At 39.7% G+C, this 19,925-nt stretch overlaps 1 protein-coding gene across 1 annotated transcript in view; it reads right to left on the reverse strand.

Annotated features, from left to right (window-relative positions):
- Positions 1-1,179: 1,179 nt before the first annotated feature.
- BEND2 (BEN domain containing 2) overlaps positions 1,180-19,925 on the reverse strand; it is a 56,728-nt gene continuing 37,982 nt past the window's right edge. Inside the window, 6 exon segments of the mRNA XM_003261112.2 lie at positions 1,180-1,394; positions 8,481-8,684; positions 11,510-11,738; positions 13,448-13,569; positions 15,052-15,252; positions 17,984-18,124. Of these exon segments, the coding sequence (XP_003261160.2) occupies positions 1,180-1,394; positions 8,481-8,684; positions 11,510-11,738; positions 13,448-13,569; positions 15,052-15,252; positions 17,984-18,124 (1,112 nt within the window).

Genomic DNA, 19,925 nt, shown 5'->3' on the forward strand with positions numbered 1-19,925 from the left:
TGAAATTATAGAGTACTTCCCATGGCTGAAATATTCAAGAACTTTCTTTAAAATCAAGTGCCTATGTTAAAAATAAAATCCTATGCATGAGCAAAATGAGATTATTTTTTAATCCTCTAAGAATCCTGTCAATATCCTTTAAAACCACTTTTTTCTAACTGAATTTTGAATCTTTTTTTTCACTTAAAACATTGTAAGATTTACATTTGTATGCATTTCAACGAGTAGAATCTATCAGAAAAACACAGCAAACATATTAAAACCTTCACTCAGACATTTCGGAAACCAAAAATAACGTTAGTGTCTGAATTTGGTCAGATCCTTAGCATTTATGGTAGCATATTCTTAAATCTAACCTACTTAAATGGAACTACGGTTTTCTAATATGATTTTCTATGTTAACCCTGAGAAAACTTCAGTGCTAAGATATTATCAGGAGGTAACTAAAGAAATGCTGTTCTCATCAGGAGTAAATCAAAAGAACACAGGTCTCATCGGAAAGCTTAGGTCAAACAATGTGATATCAATCCTATGGTTCTGATGGATGTATAAGAAAGGCACTGTGGGTGCTTTGGTTATATGTAAACCATACCTCACTTCTGAGTTAGTGGTGTTAAGATCTAAGCCCTTGGTTACGATGTACCTGGCAGATACTGAATGTCTACTGCCTGCAAGTTTCTACGCTTGGCAAATATTTCCCGGTGCCTCTCCTACAGCTCCCTACCTATCTTTATTCACTGACACTCAGATGTCATCTGTCATTACGTGCTAAGTGTACTGCTCTTCTCACCCCACATTCAACAGCAATGAAAACTACCATTTTATATTATTTGACTGCCCGACTCCTTACTTTCTATTGAATTTCTTTCTCTGCCTTATCAAAAAAAAGTATATTAATGTCAATTATCTAAGACAAAGCCATGGGTCACAAGCCCATGAGGAGTTTACTACCATTCCCTCAATCAGAGGTTGTCATCAAATCCACAGATGAAACATTACATATCTTCCTAATGTGATTCTACCTCCTTTATGAGCAGAAAAAGAGGTTTGGCAACTACTACAGGTGTAAATGCAAACTACTCTGCCAGTACAGCAGGCTGATCTTGGAATCAGAACTTGAGAAACTTACAAAAATAGTCTTAACATTAAAAGAAAAAAAAAAAGTTTGGCAGCTGCCATTCAGGTGCTTCAGTCAGTGGCGTTGGGATCTCTTGGCTTTGACTCCTTCTCCGACTCTGGAGGGGTCACTGCTGGAAGCGACTGAGATCTGGCTTCAGCACTTCTGACATCATGTCTAAGGCTACGGATACCGCTGTTGATGGAGGTCACACACAACTTCCAGTCTCTTCCATTTTCCGAGAGATCACAGATTGGGTAGTTTTCTTGGAGGAACTCTGGTGGTAAAGACCCAAGACATAACAGTTACTTGCAAATCACTTCTCAGAGAAATCAATTCATTCAACTTTCATTCTACTACTGTGTCTGTGAAAGGATCATTAACACTTTAATTAAACACACATAGGCTATAATCATTATTAAATTAGCTGAACAAATCTTTTAATCTAAAAAGAGAACTATATGAAACAGCATCATGCTTAAATCACAATAAAGCAACAATCTCCCATGACCTTGCCACATAGCAGAATAGAAATCCTCTGCTGCCTTGAATACCCAAGGTCAACTTTTGTTACTCTCAAAAGTATCAAAGAAGCATCTAGCATGTCACTCATCAGCTCAGATAGAGACATGCTAAGCCTCTGCAATGAACAAGAGGCTGCAGTGTCATCCTACTTTGAGAGGGAAGAAGCTGTAACTGCTAACTTTTTTGGTACTGCTGGATTTATCTCTGATAAAAGGAATAAGGGTCTTTAGATCTTGCAATTAGAGGAAGACTTCTGAAAGGGAAGGTGACAGAGTAACATAATTCAAGGAGCACTCTTAGAGAAAATAAGAAGACAGACAAGGAGAAAGGTAGGGAAGAGAGGTGTTTATTAGAAGAGCAGGGCTGCCCTCAGACACATCATTAGGTAATCAAAGGTCTAAGTGCCTTTCAGCCCTTGGAAAAGGATCTGGTGATCCCTACAGGTTAGCATTAGTTAGCTACATTAATCTCATTTGTTTTTCAATAGGGTTAATAGGCTAATAAATGAGGACAATGCCATAAACATCACATATATCCAAATTTTGTAGCAAAGCATATGTCAAGGTTAAAAGGCTTTCGTACCCAAAGGACTAATTAATTAATGGATTAGCGGTAGCCTGGAAAAAGGTTTTTGTGGTATGTCACTGGATTCAGTACCCTACTCTATCCTGCTAACATTTTATTAACCAAAAATAAGTTCTGGAAAAAATGTTTGTCCCATCTACCCACAACAGCAAAGCTGGGAGGGATAATTACCACACTGGAAGACAAATACAGCGCTTGCAAAGCTTTCAACAGGTGGCAACAAGGAGCCTAATTGGCTGGCGTTTCCCAAAATGTGTTCTCTGGAACACTAGTCATAAAAGACGTTTCTTAGGGAAAAAGGTTCTAGTTGCGCAAATGGGAAATGCTACCCTCCGCAGCTAGTCACCGCTTGGGGATTTAAGATTGCACACAAGCATATTCAGGGCTCTGAAAAATCCCACAGAAAAGACAAGTGGAGTCTCCTTTTGCTGATTGAAATGTTACAGATGCAGCCGTGTTGGTGGGATGCATAAATGAGGGAGGTGGCAGCGCATAGGACAACAGAGGGTCAGGGGTCAGGACTCGGAGATTTAGGCAGGCTTGATGGCTAAAGGCATTCAGTTTTGAAACTGACAGTCGGCCAGGCGCAGTGGCCAAGACGAACGGATTGCTTGAGCTCAGGAGTTTGTGACCAGCCTGGGCAACAATGGTGAAACCCCGTCTCTACTAAAAATATAAAAAAATTAGCCAGGCATGGTGGCGCATGCCTGCAGTCCTAGCTACTCGGGAGGCTGAGGTGGGAGAATCACCTGAGCCTGGGAAGTCGAGTCTGCAGTGAGCCATGATCTAGCCACTGTACTCCAGCCTGGGCAATGGGAATGAGACCCTGTCTCCAAAACAAAAGAAACTGACAGTCAAATGAAACCCATCTATTGACTGAGGCCCTTGGGGTGCTTGCTTAAGGTCTTTCCTAACCATTTGACTTTAAAAGTATTTCACGAGGCTGGGCACAGTGGCTTACTCTTGTAATTCCAGCACTTTGGGAGGCTGAAGCGGGTGAATCGCTTGAGCCCAAGAGTTTGAGACCAGCCTGGTCAGCACAGTGAAATCCATCATTACAAAAAAATAAAAAATTAGCCAGGTGTGGTGGCACATGCCTGTAGTCCCAGCTACTCGAGAGTGTGAGGTGGGAGGATCATTTGAGCTTGGGAGGTCAAGGCTGCACTGAGCTGTGATCACGCCACTGCATTCCAGCCTGGGCAAGAGGAGTGAGACCCTGTCTCAAAAAAAAAAAAAGAAAGAAAGAAAGAAAAGAAAAGAAAAGAAAAGAAAAGGTATTTCATGAAACACCTATTAACATCTAGCTGAATTGGAGAAACACAGTTCAGGAAATGCTGACCTACACTGACAAGATATGATGCAGCAAAAAATATATTTATATTTATATTTTTCCTACATTAACATTAAAAGGTACTAGCAGTATAAATGGTAACAGCCTGAATACTAACAATATAAGTACTGGATAAATGTCAGTTATAGCAAGAAAGATCTAGAGGTCTTAGTTGACCACAAATTTTATTTTATTCTATTTTATTTCATTGAGACAGGGTCTCACTCTGTCACCCAGGCTTGAGTGCAGTGGCACAAACACAGTTCACTGCAGCCTCAACCTTCCAGGCTCAAGTGATCCTCCTGCCTCAGCCTCCCAAGTAGCTAGGGAGTAGCCAGTAGCTAGTGTATGCCCAGCTAATTTTTGTATTTTTTGTAGAGACAGGGTTTTGCCATGTTGCCCAGGCTGGTCTCGAACTCCTGAGCTCAAGGCATCCTCCTGCCTCTGGCTCCCAAAAGGGCTGGGATTACAGGCATGAGCCATTGTGCCCGACCTGACCGTAAATGTTTAAATGGCATGTGACATTTTCAGCTGCATTAACAGCCTAATAGGTTGTACTATTGTATCCTGGGTGTATTTAAGCACATGTGAAGGTAGTCATTGAATCAAATCATGAAGGATCAGGGCAACATGTATGTGAGGAATTCTGGAGGGAAATGTTAATATTTCACTGAAAAAGCATAAGGCTTAAGAGGGAAAAGGTTGGGTAGAACATTTCCTCCCCAACCCTCATGTTACCATGTGGAGAGACCTCTACGTTGGAAAGTTGGGATGAATGGGACATGTACGATTGAAGAATAAAGCTGCTATTTTTATCTTCACTTGCCTGAATGGAGCAGCCCTCTCTCACTCGGTTCTGAACTTAAAAGGGAATGTCTTTATGATCTCCTAATGCTCCAGCAGGAAGTGATAGCTGTCATTAACTGCTTGAAGGCCCAACCTCTGAAAAGTGATTGGATTGACCCTGTTTAGGTAGAGAAGGGATAACCAGGACAAATGTGTATGATTTACAAGGGAAGGTACATTTTGAGTCACTAGAAGGAAGAACTTTCCCATGAATTGGAGCTGAGACAGCGGGTGCCTCATCAATGGAAGTGTTCAAGCCCAGGGGAGGTGACTCTGTCAAAGCTGAGATAGGAGTTCCTGCTGTGGGTGGGATGTTGTATTAGAGGGCCTGTAAAGTATTTCCTATAGCTAAGATTCGACAGTTCTGCAATGTAAAGACATGGATGGGGGTTTAAGGAGTGAGGGTTGTTCGCTAATTGCAAATCTGCCTACTAACTTCCTCCCTATCAATTAAGAGCCCTTAAGTGATACTGAACTCTCATCAGAGAGCATCAGATAATAGTTATTTATATGAAATCAACACCTTTGGCTCCTGGACAGAGTTACCTTTGAGTACTAATTTTCAGAAGCTTTTCCCCCAAATAACAAAATATTACGGTAAGAAACTATATTAGAATAGAAGAATAAATTGGTTTATTCATTCAATGGGATATAAATCAGCAGTTCAAATGTATGAACAGATCTCAAGAACATAATGTTGAGTGATTTTAAGATGCGCAAAAAGATTACTGTACTTCCCCATTTATGTACATTAAAACAACCAGATGCCGAGTGCAGTGGCTCACACCTATAATCCCAGCACTTTGGGAGGCCAAGGTGGGAGGATTGCTTGAGCCCACGAGTTTGAGGCTGGAGTGCAGGGTTGCAGTGAGCCACAATCACACTACTGCACTCCAGCCTGGGCAACAGAGCAAGACCCCATCTCAAAAAAAGAAAAAGTAAAATAAAATAAAATAACTACAGAACAGTATTATATATTATTTATGGCTCTATTAACATACGTAGCAAAAGTATAAAACATGCATGGGAATGATATATCCAACTCCAGGACTGTGATTACTTCTGGGGAGCAGGAGAGGGGAAAGGGATGATGAGTTGGAGTGTTAATTATATCAGTGAAGCTTTCATTATTTTTTTAAAACAAAAACCTGGAGCACAAAACACGAAATGTCTTTAATAAATGGTGCTGGGAAAACTGGCTAGCCATATGTAGAAAGCTGCAACTGGATCCCTTCCTTACACCTTATACAAAAATTAATTCAAGATGGATTAAAGACTTATATGTTAGACCTAAAACCATTAAAATCCTACAAGAAAACCTAGGCAATACCATTCAGGACATAGGCGTGGGCAAGGACTTCATGTCTAAAACACCAAAAGCAATGGCAACAAAAGCCAAAATCGACAAATGGGATCTCATTAAACTAAAGAGCTTCTGCACAGCAAAAGAAACTATCATCAGAATGAACAGGCAACCTACAGAATGGGAGAAAATTTTTGCAACCTACTCATCTGACAAAGGGCTAATATCCAGAATCTACGATGAACTCAAACAAATATACAAGAAAAAAACAAACAACCCCATCAAAAAGTGGGCAGAGGACATGAACAAACACTTCTCAAAAGAAGACATTTATGCAGCCAGAAAACACATGAAGAAATGCTCATCATCACTGGCCATCAGAGAAATGCAAATCAAAACCACAGTGAGATACCATCTCACACCAGTTAGAATGGCCATCATTAAAAAATCAGGAAACAACAGGTGCTGGAGAGGATGTGGAGAAATAGGAACACTTTTACACTGTTGGTGGGACTGTAAACTAGTTCAACCATTGTGGAAGTCAGTGTGGCGATTCCTCAGGTATCTAGAACTAGAAATACCATTTGACCCAGCCATCCCACTACTGGGTATATACCCTAAGGACTATAAATCATGCTGCTATAAAGACACATGCACACGTATGTTTATTGCGGCACTATTCACAATAGCAAAGAGTTGGAACCAACCCAAATGTCCAACAACGATTGACTGGATTAAGAAAATGTGGCACATATACACCATGGAATACTATGCAGCCATAAAAAATGATGAGTTCGTGTCCTTTGTAGGGACATGGATGAAACTGGAAAACATCATTCTCAGTAAACTATCGCAAGGACAAAAAACCAAACATCGCATGTTCTCTCTCATAGGTGGGAATTGAACAATGAGAACTCATGGACACAGGAAGGGGAACATCACACTCTGGGGACTGTTGTGGGGTGGGGGTAGGGGGGAGGGACAGCATTAGGAGATACACCTAATGCTAAATGACGAGTTAATGGGTGCAGGAAATCAACATGGCACATGGATACATATGTAACAAACCTGCACATTGTGCACATGTACCCTAAAACCCTAAAGTATAATAAAAAAAAAAAAAAAAAAAAAAAGGAAGGAAAAAAAAAAAAAAAAAAAAAAAACACGAAATGTCTACTATCAGTGATGGGGGTAGACAGGTATTTATTATATTATTTTCCATACATTTCTGTATGTTTGAACTCATTTCGAATGAAGGAGTACTTTAACAGAAATCATATTAGGGGTCATAAGCCCAGTCCTCCCACGAGTGCAGGTCTCTTTTCTCATATCTGGTCACCCGGCCTTTGCTCTGACTTTTCCTTTTCCAAGTTCATTTTATCTTTATATTAAAGTGAAACAGACTTTCTTGTCAGCTTCTACTCCTTGGGGCTGGCTCTGCCCCTTGGGACAACAATGGCTCTACTGTCTTCCTTCTGCTGAAATAACTCAAATGATTGCCCTTCTACAAAGCAATAGAACTTTGAGTCTTAGGAGAAATTTGTTAAAATCTGCTCTATGTGGATAATATGTCAAACTCGTGCTGAATATTTGTTTACTGCAAAAGACATCTTCCAGATTTTAATATAATTCAGTGAGAGATAAAATGATAAAAGGCTTAGGAAAATATTTTTCATCAACTTTTAAAGAAGTAATCTTTTCCAGATATTAAAGAACTATAAATGTCACCTATTTTCCCCCACATTAAAAAAAAGTAATTGGAAAGACACTATTTCTTCTATAAACACATTCATTTCAGAATTGCCTACAAACTTTTTTTTTAACCATAAAGTAAGGGAAATTGAGTTTAGTTTTTTTGCCTAGTAGGTTAGCTCAGTGATGTTCAAGTTGCAAGTTGTGACCAATTACTAGGTTATGAAATCAGTGATAGCTGTACTTGAAAGAAATGTAATGGAAGAGAAAATACTGGAATGTAACACTCATAGAGTAAGTACTGTTTGTGAAACTTTTGCTTTGGTTTTTAAAAGTCACACTCACACAGAGGCATGTACTGTGTCACAATCTAAAATGTAGTTCTTATTATGGGTTGCAGTAAAAAAAAGTTTGAAAACATTTGGGTTAGATGATAACAAATGCTTATAAAAGCCGCTAGCTGAAAACCAGGTTTCTTTATTCTGAAACACCAGTGCTGTTCAAATTTGTTAGCTATGAAAATGTATGATATGAAGACAGGAACCACCTGAGATCAGAGCTACATCTTTGCTGGGTGCCAGTGACACAAGTAAGAAATATTTTGCTTCCGCTTTGTCCAAATTTAAGATTTCACAGGAAGTTTTTAGAAGCTTTATTACTTCATTGGCATATGTCAGAGACTATATTAGGCTAACGTGCACAAAAGAAACTTAGCAAATTAACCTTCTGTGCTATTGTTGACACTTCTGCAAATGGATGAAGCCCTTTAGCTTTGACCTTGCTCCTCAGTCAAGGAAGGTGTTTTGAGTTTCCATACCCCTGGCAGTCCACAGCAGGGAGCCACGGTCAATAACCCCTTTCCTGTTCTAGTAAAGCCATTCAAGACAGAGCAATTAGCCCTAAGAACCCAAATGCAGAGAGAAATACAATTCATGATCTTGCTCCTTGCTGTACTCTAATGAGGGACTCAGTAATTACTAAGTTCCATTCTCCCCAGAACAAACACAACCTGAATGGATTCTTCTTTCTACCCCTCTCTTAAACACAATTGGCTTTTATTTATTCAGACATACTCTACAAACCTCGGAGAGCACTAATCTTATTGGGGTCAAGGGCAGACAGGCCATGCTTCAGACTGCCATAGACATTACTTTGGATCAGGACATCTTTTGTGAAGAGTTTTTGAATAAGGTATCTAGCCGACAGGCTTGCACAAGACTTAGTTTTTGCCAAAGTCAGTACTGAATGTGGCATCCGTATATTTCTCCATGGTCTTCCAAAATAGCCTAGAAGCAAAAGAGAAAGATGTCAATTTTCATAGCAGATGTTAGATTGCATTATTTTTTAAAGGCTGAAACAGAAACGTTGATTTTTCTGAAGTGTTAGGCTCAAGAATTTGAGAGGTTAAAAAATTTAAGGCCTTACATTTTTATTTATTTTAAAGACAGAGTCTTCCTTTGTCGCCTAGGCTGGAATGCAGTAGCACAATCATGGCTCACTGCAGCCCCAGCCTCCCAGGGCTTGAGTAATCCTCTTAGCTTAGCCACTCAAGTAGCTGGGACTATAGGCCCACCCCACCACACCCAGCTAATTTTTTGTATCTTTTGTAGAGACAGGGTCTCACTTTGTTCCCCAGGCTGGTCTCAAACTTCCAGGTTCAAACGATCCTCCTGCCTCGGCCTCCCAAAGTGCTGGGATTACAGGTATAAGCCATTGTGCCCAGTCTAAAGCCTTATGTTTTTAGTGGATTATGAGATAGCATGAGAAATGAGGTAGAAATCACCGTGATTACACATGCTACCATGGTTCAACAGGAAGATTTAATATACTGTTACCTTTTAGGATACAAGAAGTTTTAAGATTACATTTAGTAACAAATTCTAAGTAATTTAATGCATTGTTTCCCTACTTACAAGAAGGACTTTTTCAAAAATAAGCTCCATGATTCTTCCTGAAATACTTATAATTTTTAAAATGTAGGTTTTCTATTTAGTATTAAATTCATTTTAAATCAACACACTGCTGGTTCACTTTACATATTGTATCTTAGATATCTTATTTGAAATGAAAAATAAGTTTTAAGACTTCATTTCTCAACTCTACAGCTTAATCATCATCATCTCTCTTCAGTCCATAGTTGATTCAAATTAACTATATTTGAAAAATATTATATTTTACATATAATAATTATTTGTTAAATATACTAGAAAAATATAATTATTATAAGTCAGTAAGTATATTCTTCATCTTAGAACATCCATCATTTAATGGGTGGCAATAGAAACTGTTGAATCATCCAAATTCAACATTTAGCAGGAGAGATTATTTAGAAACACATTTAATGGGTCCAAAGACTTAACTCTGGGAGATTTACCTAGTAATATTTATCAAGGGTCACGAAAAAAGGTTAATATTCTTTAACCTGGTAATTCAATTTCTAAGAACCTAACCTAATAATCCAAAGTATGGAAAAATCTATCTGAATGGGCCAGCACAGTGGCTCACACCTGTAATCCAGCACTTTGGGAGGCTGAGGCAGGTGGATCACCTGAGGTCAGGAGTTCAAGATCAGCCTGGCCAACATGGTGAAACCCTGTCTCTACTAAAAATACAAAAAAATTAGCCGGGCATGGTGGCACACATCTGTAGTCCCAGCTACTCAGGAGGCTGAGGCAGGAGAATCGCTTGAACCTGGGAGGTGGAGGTTGCAGTGAGCCGAGATTGTGCCACTGCACTCCAGCCTGGGTGACAGAGCGGGACTCTATCTCAAAAAAAAAAAAAATCTATCTGAATGAAGATGGTTTTTTTGCAGACTGATTTATAATCCCCTTCCAAAAAACCCTCAAACCAAAATGACAACGACAACAAAAAGAAACAAAGTAGGAGGCAATTAAATAAATTGGGGTGCACTTAATTAATGGAATGCTATAATCCTATTAAGAGCAATGATTATGAAGATTGTAGATTCTTGAGGAAAAATAGATACATATGATAATATTAGAGAAGGAGAGTAATTATATGGCAATCATAATGTTTCAAAATGTTCACAGGAAAAAAAAAAACTGGAGGAAAATGAAAATGCCCACAATAGTTTTTTAAAGTATTTTGATTGTGGGAGCTTTTTTCCCCCTCTTAAAAATATTTTCCAATTTTTAAAATAAAATGGCATAACAGACTCCATACACACTGCAGTGACTGCTTGGCTCACAGTAGGCTTAGTCGCCCTGTCCCCTCTTTATAGCTGAGTCAGCATTAGAGATACGTGGCCCAAGTTCTCACAGTCTTGGGGCTGCTCTAGCTCCTGCCTGCCTGAGGCTCACTCGGTTCTTTGCTTCTTTGAATACAGGAGCTATTCAACTGGTGATTGTGTTGTTTAATTTATCCAATCTGTGTCTATAGTGTACAATCTTAACAAATACAGTAGTTAGATTACTTTTATAATGGAAGAAGTAAAGCTATATCATGTCAATAATTTCGTTTGAAAAGGATCCCAGGTAGTATTCTACTTAGGGTTAACATGGGAGCAAGGTACAGACAGAATAAAGTTTTGCTACTTCAGACGTCACTCATCGGTATGGGTGATGCTAAAGCCCAGCGCCCTGGGAGGATGCACTGGGAAGCACAAGTGGCAGGTGGCACAGTCACTACTGAACCACTGCCACTTGACACCCATCAAAGCAGGAGGCGCTTTCAGCAGACAGTTTAGCAGCGGGAGCACAATGTTCTGAGAGATGAGATTCACGAATTCGTGCCAAAAATCCTACTGTGCACCTTCAATGTGCCAGGCACACAGAGAACAAGAAGTGCATCTCAGCTGCAGCCTCTCCCCTTCACCACGGAGGACAGTGCCTTATCAGAACTCACACAGTCCAGTGAGTCAGCAAAGAGCCGCTTTCCGTAGGAAAAATAACAATAAGTCTCAGAACCATGTGTCTATATATTTCATTAACTCATTAATAAAAGATATTAAATTATTTCACTTTCTGATGAAATTTCTCAAACACACATAAAAGTAGAGAGAATAGTACAATGAACCCCATAAATGCATCACTCAGATTCAACACTTATCAGCAAGAGAACTTATTTAAATATAAGTTTTTAGAAAACTCACCCCATGCTTCACCAGTTTCCTCTGGATTATCAGTGGAAGGTTCTCGCATTCCTTCAGGGATAGCATTACTGTTTGGCTGCAAGTTCCCCTTTTCTCTCATTTCAGAGTTATCCATTGGCTGAAACATCCAAGAACTGCCTTCACCACCATCTCTGCCCCTTTGATCATTTCTATCTGCAGATGCTGGTGCAACACGGTTGGTACAGTTTTTATTTTTGCAAAGAGTTTTCTGTTGAAACACAAAACCATATCTGTAAACAAAGTCCCACAGCAAGAAAATATGTCTGTGCTCTACCACCTACCAGGTCCCCCAGGTTGCTAGGGAAGCAACTGACTCTTTAAAAGGTGGGCTGAAGCCGTAGGAATATTGTGTGTTGCAATACCATCTGGAAAGAAGGAAAGGGGTGGCTTCTCCCGCAAGCCGTCATGACCCGCTGCTCCTTGGAGGATTTTGTAGCTCTAAGGAGCTAAATGAGAACTGCTGGTACAAATTCAGTGCATAATAAACATTTCACAAATAAACAAAGCAGTGAGTTTCTTGGGGATGACCACTTTTTGTTTCTCATGTTTTGTTTGTATTCTTTTTCCCTAGTGGCGCTCAAGTCTGGCTGCCCATTTGAATGACCTTCAGGATCTGTAAAAACAAATGGTTGTGCTGGGCCCCACCCTAGGCAAATTCAGCCAGAATCTCTGGCGATGGGAGTGGGGAGCTCAGGCGTTAGTAACTATTTTTAAAAGTGTCTCGTGTTATTCTAATATGCACCCAGAGTTGACAACCACTGTTCTGGGTTAGTGCTTCTTGAACTTTAGTGTGCACACAAATCACCTTGGGGACGGGGGTTGGGGAGGGTCTTGCTAAAATGCAAATTTTGCCTCTGAATCAAGACCCTGCATTTTTCACAAGCTTGCCAGTGGTCCACTGCTGCTGGGCTGTGGACCTACTCTGAGTGGCACGGACCTGTCCCATTCCTAGTCAAGCACACAGCAGGCACTTGGCAGACACTGCTTCTCTTCTGACACCTAAGCAAAAATGCAAATTACCATTTTCCAGGCAGTGTCTTAATTTTACATTCAAATTGTTTAGGGTGCAATTTTTGAAGGCTATAAAATGGAATGTTAAAAATAAGCAGATTTGGTTTCAGGCAGATGGTGCTTGAGCTATCACTGAAATCAACCCGTTCACCAGGAAAACATACGCTCAGCTACAAATATTCTTGGCAAATTGTTTCCATAAACTTACTCTAGAGACACAGGAGTGACTAGACATGGCCAGAAGAAAAGGGGGTTGGTGGAACTTAGGAACTGTCATTAAGATAAATGTTTCATCAGAAGACAACAGATATGACACTCTTCCCTAATGGCCCGGTTGTGGTAAAACAAACAAAAATCTCTAATGTACTTTGAAGATAGACTGGAGGAAAGAGAAACTAGATTTCTGCTACCACATAACTATACGGAGTGTAAAATATCTGTAATCGTTTAACGTCATGACATGCGTTTATTTCACCAAGTTCCATCATCACTAAAAGTGAACAAGTAATGAAGTGCCTGCATTTTCCCCTGCACCTCCTCAGCTACCATTGAAACAGCCAAGGAGCACACGGCTGGCTCCTTTTTGTGTTGCTCGGTGAGATACTGAAAAAGATTTGCCAAATATCTTTGTAGCTGAAACTATTTTCCTAGTATTATCCTTGGCTTCAAATATACTAATTATAGCACTTTATTTTATTTATCTTTAGGATATTTTTATAGAGCATAAATATCAAAAAAGTAAAATAAACATGCAGTATGCTTTTGAAAGAACATCCCATGCCCCCTAAGTTAATGAGAATTTTAGCACATGGCCTAAAGAGTCTGTGCCTTACGCTATCAGTTTTGAAACTGTACACAGTACAAACTCAGGTAACAGTTACCATATTTAGATGAAAAATAACTTACTAGAGTACTCTTGGCTTCAGAACATAAACAGTGGATCACAGAATTGATACCAGAAATACAGTCCTGCCAGTCTTTTCCATGTTCACGCAAATCACAGGTGGGAAAAGTTTTCGCCAGATATTCTGCAAACAGCAGAAAGTATTCATGAATATTAGAAAAAAAATTAACAAACTAATGAAAAAATCTTTTCTTTAAATACTGACTTTTAGATGGTTCCATTGTGTAATGGTGAGCACTCTGGTGACTTTTTCTCTTTCTACTTCTCATCCTTTTCTCTTATTCTTTCTGAGAGTTTAGAAATTCCACCCAATGAGGATGCTTTGTTGAATTATTTCCCCTACCATGAGATCCCCTAAAACACTGATGTAGGAAGCTAATATTGAGCTCTTGGTGCTCAAAAAAAAAAAAAATTGTGTAGGCCGGGCACAGTGGCTTATGTCTGTAACCCCAGTGTTTTGGGAGGTCAAGGCGGGAGGATCGCTTGAGATCAGGAGTTTGAGAACAGCTTGGGCAGCAAAGTGAGACCTCCATCTCTATAAAAAATACAAAACTTAGCTGGGTATGGTGGCATGCACCTGTGGGCCTAGCTACTCAGGAGGCTGGGGAGGAAGGGTTGCTTGAGCCCAGGAGTTCGAGGCTGCACCGAGCTATGATCAAACCACTGCACTCCAGCCTGGGCGACAGAGCAAGACCATGTGTCTGAAAAAAAAATTTTAAGTGTGTAACCAAATGTTAACTATTTCAGGGTGCTCAGATCATTTAATAATCCAATGGATACATCAGAACTAAAAGGAAACATATCAAGAGAAACTAGTGTTACTGCAAACATGATTACACCAGGGGCTCACTCATCCTGTCTATCTTCCCCAGCTCTTCCCTCTGCCTAGAACATCCTCCTGTTCCCTCTACCTACTGAAGGAGTCCTTCAGAATCCAGCTCAAACGTCCTGTCCTTAGCCAAGCCTTCCCCAACTCCCTCAAAGCAGCTGCTCTGAGCTTCCCCAACACTACCACACTGGACTGGGATGTATCTGTTTCCATCAACATGTCCCTTTCTAGACTATGAGCTCCTCATAGGCAGAAACACTTATTCATTGTGGTATCCTTAGTACCCATGAGTTCTAGGATCTCAATAGACATGTCTGGAAGGCAGGAAGGCAGGAGGCTAAAAAGAACTAATCATAAAATTCTATTTCTGTGTTGCTAGTCACTAGCACTGACAAGTCTTTTATTCCCCCCTCCCCGCCCTCCTGCCCCCACCCACCACCACCACCTTTTGGCAGAGGGAGCTTTTTCCTTTTTTTTTGGGGGGGGGGTAGCAAGTTTCAGGGCTAAAGAATTGACTTAGTACTAACCATAAACAACTATAATAGATGAGGCTTGTCTTATTCAACTATTCAAGTCAATGGACAAGTTTTATTCTTTGGAAATTGTTACCAATTATATATTATTAAGTTGTAAAATCAGGGTCAGACAGGTGAAAAAAATGAATAGTTTTAAGATTTACACAGACTTATTGTTATTCCTTCAACTGCCAATAACATTCATTATATGACCAAATGATGATTAAAAATAAGATTCCATTATCACTTTATGTACACATACCTCTCAATGCAGCCATTTTGTTTGGATCGAGGGATTGGCTGTCTTTCAAATGGATATTCACTGAGCTGCTAATCAGGATTTCCTTGGAGAACAAAATACGAACCAAGTAGCAGGCTGCTTGCTTAGGTTTGGTCATATTTTGTACGGCCAGCAAATGAGTTTTAAGTACTCTGACATTTCTTTTTGGATCACCAAGATAGCCTTTAAAAATAAAGAGAAAAAGGAACATCCTTGGTTTTGTTGTGCAAGGGTACCCTCAAAGTACACAAGAGAATTACACTGATTTCTTTCTTCTTTTTCATCAAAGAAGGCAAATGCAATAAACTGATTTCTAATTCATGAATTTCTACTTGGGTGAATTTTTTTTCTATGCTTATCTCTTCCTTTCCTTAAATGGGTCTCTTTGACACCATCTGCCAAACTGTCAACATTCTTCACTTCTGCTGGTCTTGAGCTTGCTGTATTGAACTACTCTGTTCATTAGCTTGAACACACATCATTGTTAGGCTGCAGGTGCATATGTAAACATGTTGCCCTGAGTTCCCACTGCTCCATTTCACACTCTAAAAGTACACTCAGAGCCATTCTACTGGGCGAGTGGATGTTCCCAGAAGACAATGTTGAAAGCGTGGGTGGGGATCATTAAGAAAATTTTCAAATAGCTAGCATTTATCAGTAGTTCCTGTATATCAGGCATATGCTAAATATTTTACATCTATGCACTAGCTCAGTTTCATCATTCTAACAACTCTATCATTACTCCCACCCCAATATCCCCACCCCATTATTTCCAAATGAGGAGACTGAGACCCAAAGGAGATAAGTTATTTGAAAAGGTCACACTGCTAGTTACAGAACCAGTTTTAAAATCTGTCTGTTTATGAGTTAACTGCTCTAAACCATGAATCTTCTACTAATATCTTCCATTCTTTTTCCTATTTATTTTTTAAAAGACAAAATTGAAATCATACTTTAATAATAGTTTAAATCCTGCTTTTTCAGTTAACATTATATTTTGAGCATTTCTCTGTTTTCATCTTTTTTTTAAAATCTGCATTCCTGTCATCATGATTTTCCTGACAAGTGACATTTATGTTGTATTTACATCCCAGGCATTGTGTTAAGAGTTTTAAATGCATTGTCCAATTTGATCCTCACAATTCTATGAAGTAGACACTATTATTTTTGTCACTTCACAACTGAAGAAACTAGTATTTAGGTTAGGAAAGTGGCTGAAGGTCATAAGGTTAGTAAGACACAGAGCTGGGATTTGAAATCAAGCAGGCAGACATGAGAGCTCATGCCCTCAACCATTAGGCTTTACTGCCTCACATGCTGTGGATACACCAGAAGTCAAGTGATTAATTCTCTATCATCATTTATTTTTGTTTGTTTGCTTCCAATTTTTCCAAATGATTCTGTAAAGGACATTCTTGTACCAAAATTTTTATGTAATTTTTTATTATACTTTCAGATAAAGTGAGATTACAGTCAACTGCCATAAATATTTTTATGGATTTTTCTACAAACTATCTTTCAGAAAGTTTGTTCCAATGTATACTTCCAACAATGTATCAGAGTGCCCATTTTAGTACAGAAAATCAACTTTTGTTTTGTTTTTTTTTGGCTGGAGTACAGTGGCATGATCATGGCTCACTATAGCCTCAACCTTCCGGGCTGCTCAAGTGATCCTCCCACCTCAGCCTCCCAAGTAGCTGGGATTACAGGCACATGCCACCATGCCTGGCTAATTTTTTGTATTTTTTGTAGAGATGGGGTTTTGCTGTGTTGCCCACACTGGTCTCAAACTCCTGGGCTCAAGCGATTTTCCCACCTCAGCCTCCCAGATTGCTGGGATTAACAAGCCTGAGCCACCATGCCCAGCCGAGACCACAATTTTTGAAATTTCTTCTAGTTTGAGTAATAAAATAGTTTAAAGGAATAAGCTCTCCTCTAGGAAGGCAGTCAACAAACTGCAGTCCACTGGCCCATCCCCCCACCGATGTGTGTGAAAGGTGTGCTGGCCATGGCCACACCTATTCATTCCTCTATGGGCTGAGGCTGCTCTTATCTTACAACAGCAAAGGTGGGTATTTGTGACAGACAATACTATCTAGCCCTTCACAGAAAAGGTTTCCTGACCCCTGTTCTAGGATATTAATAAGAGATAAGCTGCTTAGAAATTGAGACAAAAATGAACTGACTATAAAATATTTGGAAGGCTTACCCTTAGAAGCCACAGAGCTTGGGGTCCCCTCATCTCTGCCACTGTGGCTTGGCAGGCAGTACAGTGAACTGGTAAGAAACATGAGCTTTAGGCCAGTTACAGTGGCTCATGCCTGTAATCCTAGCACTTTGGGAGGCAGAGGCAGATGGATCACTTGAGGCTAGGAGTTTGAGAACAGCCTGGCCAAAATGGCCAAACCCCATCTCTACTAAAAATACAAAAACTAGCTGGGCGTGGTGGTGTGTGCTTGTAATTCCAGCTACTTGGGAGGCTAAGGCAGAAGAATCGCTTGAACCTGGGAGGTGGAGGTTGCAGAGAGCCAAGATCATGCCACTGCACTCCAGCCTGGGCAATAGAGCAAGACTCCACCTCAAAAAGAAAAAAGACACATGAGTTTTAAAGTCAGAGAAAGCTGGGGCAGAGCTCAAGTCCTTCTCACCAGCTCTGTGACCTTGGGGATGGGGATAATAAAAGTGCCAACACCATGAAGTCATTATGGGTATAAGTGGAGAAGAGGCATGTTAATTGTTTAGCACAGTGCCTTGCAAGTAATATGCACTCAATAAACATTAGTCATGGTTCTGAATATCACCTAAAACCTGTCCTCAAAATAGGAAACACACAGCTTTCACTGTCTTGCATCAAGGAAGTGGAAGAATGCAGCTCAAATAGTGCCACTTATAATGTGTGTTATTTCAAACTCACCATACTTGGGAGGGATACAGACAGATGATGAGGAAGAATCCTGGCCACTGTCACTGTCCAATAAAGTTGAGCGATTCATTGTGTTGAGGCTGTTTTCCGTTGTGTTGTCTACTTTTACCAAAATATCCAGAGGAAACAGTGCTGAAAGAAAAGAACTCTCAACTGACAATTCTATATCCAGCAAAACTGTTTTTCAGGTACAGAGGGGAAATACACTCTCAGACAAAAGAAAACTAAAAAGACTTGTTGCCAGCAGACCTACTCTTTTTTTTTCTTTCTTTCTTTCTTTTTTTTTTTTTAAGACTATATTGCCCAGGCTGGAGTGCAATGGCATGATCTTGGCTTACTACAACCTCTGCCCACTGGATTCAAGCAATTCTCATGCCTTAGCCTTCCGAGTAGCTGGAATTACAGGCACCCACCACCACACCTGGCTAATTTTTGTATTTTTAATAGACATGGGGTTTTGCCATGTTGGCCAGGCTGGTCTTGAACTCCTGACCTCAAGTGATCTGCCTGCCTCAGCCTCCCAAAGTGCTGGAGACCTACTCCTAAAGAATGGCTGAAAGAAGATCTTCAAACAGAAAGGTTATGATGATAGAAGGAACAGTGGCACATCAGAAAGGAAGAAAGAATAGAAAGATACATGTGGAGAAATGGAACAGCCACACTGGAAAACAATTACTACATTTGTAATTACAATTACTATTATTGTAATTATTATTATAATTTAAAATGTGGTAATTAATTGCAGGCTTTTTTTTGCTGGAAATTTCACTCTTAGGTATTTATCCCAGAGAAATAAGAGCTCATGTTGACACGAAAACCTTCACATGAGTATCCTCAGCAGCTTTATTTGTGATAGCCAAAACCTGAAAACAATCCAAGTGTCCTTCAATAGGTGAATGGTTAAAGAAACCGTGGTAAATCCATACCACGGAATACTATTCAGCAATAAAAATGAAGAAGAGAAAGAGCAGAAAGACAGGCGATACAAAACCATCATGAGTTCTCTAAATCATACGGAATGACTGAAACAAAAATGAAAACACCATCTGATACCTATAACAATGATATTTAAAGGTGGGGAGAAAAAAGAAACCTAAGTAGAATTAAAGTTTCAACACTTCATTCCAAGTGGTAAAATGCTGATTCCAACAGGCAGTGATAAGTCACATACGTATACAGTAACACTCAGAGCAACCACTAGGAAAACTGCACAAATCAATATACTCAAAAACAAACAAATCAAGATGGAATACTTAAAATGTTCATGTAACTCACAGGAAGGCAAGAAAAAGAAAAGGAGAATGAGAAACAGAAAATAGACAGAAAAATAATAAAATGGAAGACTTAAACCCTGTATCAATAATTACGTTAAATGTAAATGATCTAAACATACCAATTAAGTGGCAGCAATTGACCAAGTAGATAAAAAACAAGACCCTTGATTGCCAGGTAGTGTAAATGAAAAGAAAAACAAGACCCAACTATATGCTCTTTATTAGAAACTCTACAAATTCAGTAACATAAGTAGGTTAAAAGTAAAAGAATGAAAAATATATACCATGTGATATGGTTTGGATTTGTATCCCTGCCTAAACTTCATGTCAAATTGGAGGAGGGGCCTGGTGGGAGGTGACTGGATAATGTGTGCAGATTTCCCCCTTGCTGGTCTCATGAGAGTGAGTGAGTTCTCACGAGATCTGATGGTTTAAAAGTGTGTGGCACTTCCCCCTTTGGTCTCTCCTGCCACCATGTGAAGAAGGTGCTTGCTTCCCCTTCACCTTCTGCCATGACTTTAAGTTTCCTGAGATCTCCCAGTCATGCTTCCAGTTAAGGCTGTGGAACTCTGAGTCAATTAAACATCTTTTCTTCATAAATTTCCCAGTCTCAGGTACTTCTTTATAGCAGTATGAAAATGGACTAATGCACCATGCAA

Source organism: Nomascus leucogenys, chromosome X (assembly GCF_006542625.1).
Source record: "Nomascus leucogenys isolate Asia chromosome X, Asia_NLE_v1, whole genome shotgun sequence".
NCBI classification, from domain to species: domain Eukaryota; kingdom Metazoa; phylum Chordata; class Mammalia; order Primates; family Hylobatidae; genus Nomascus; species Nomascus leucogenys.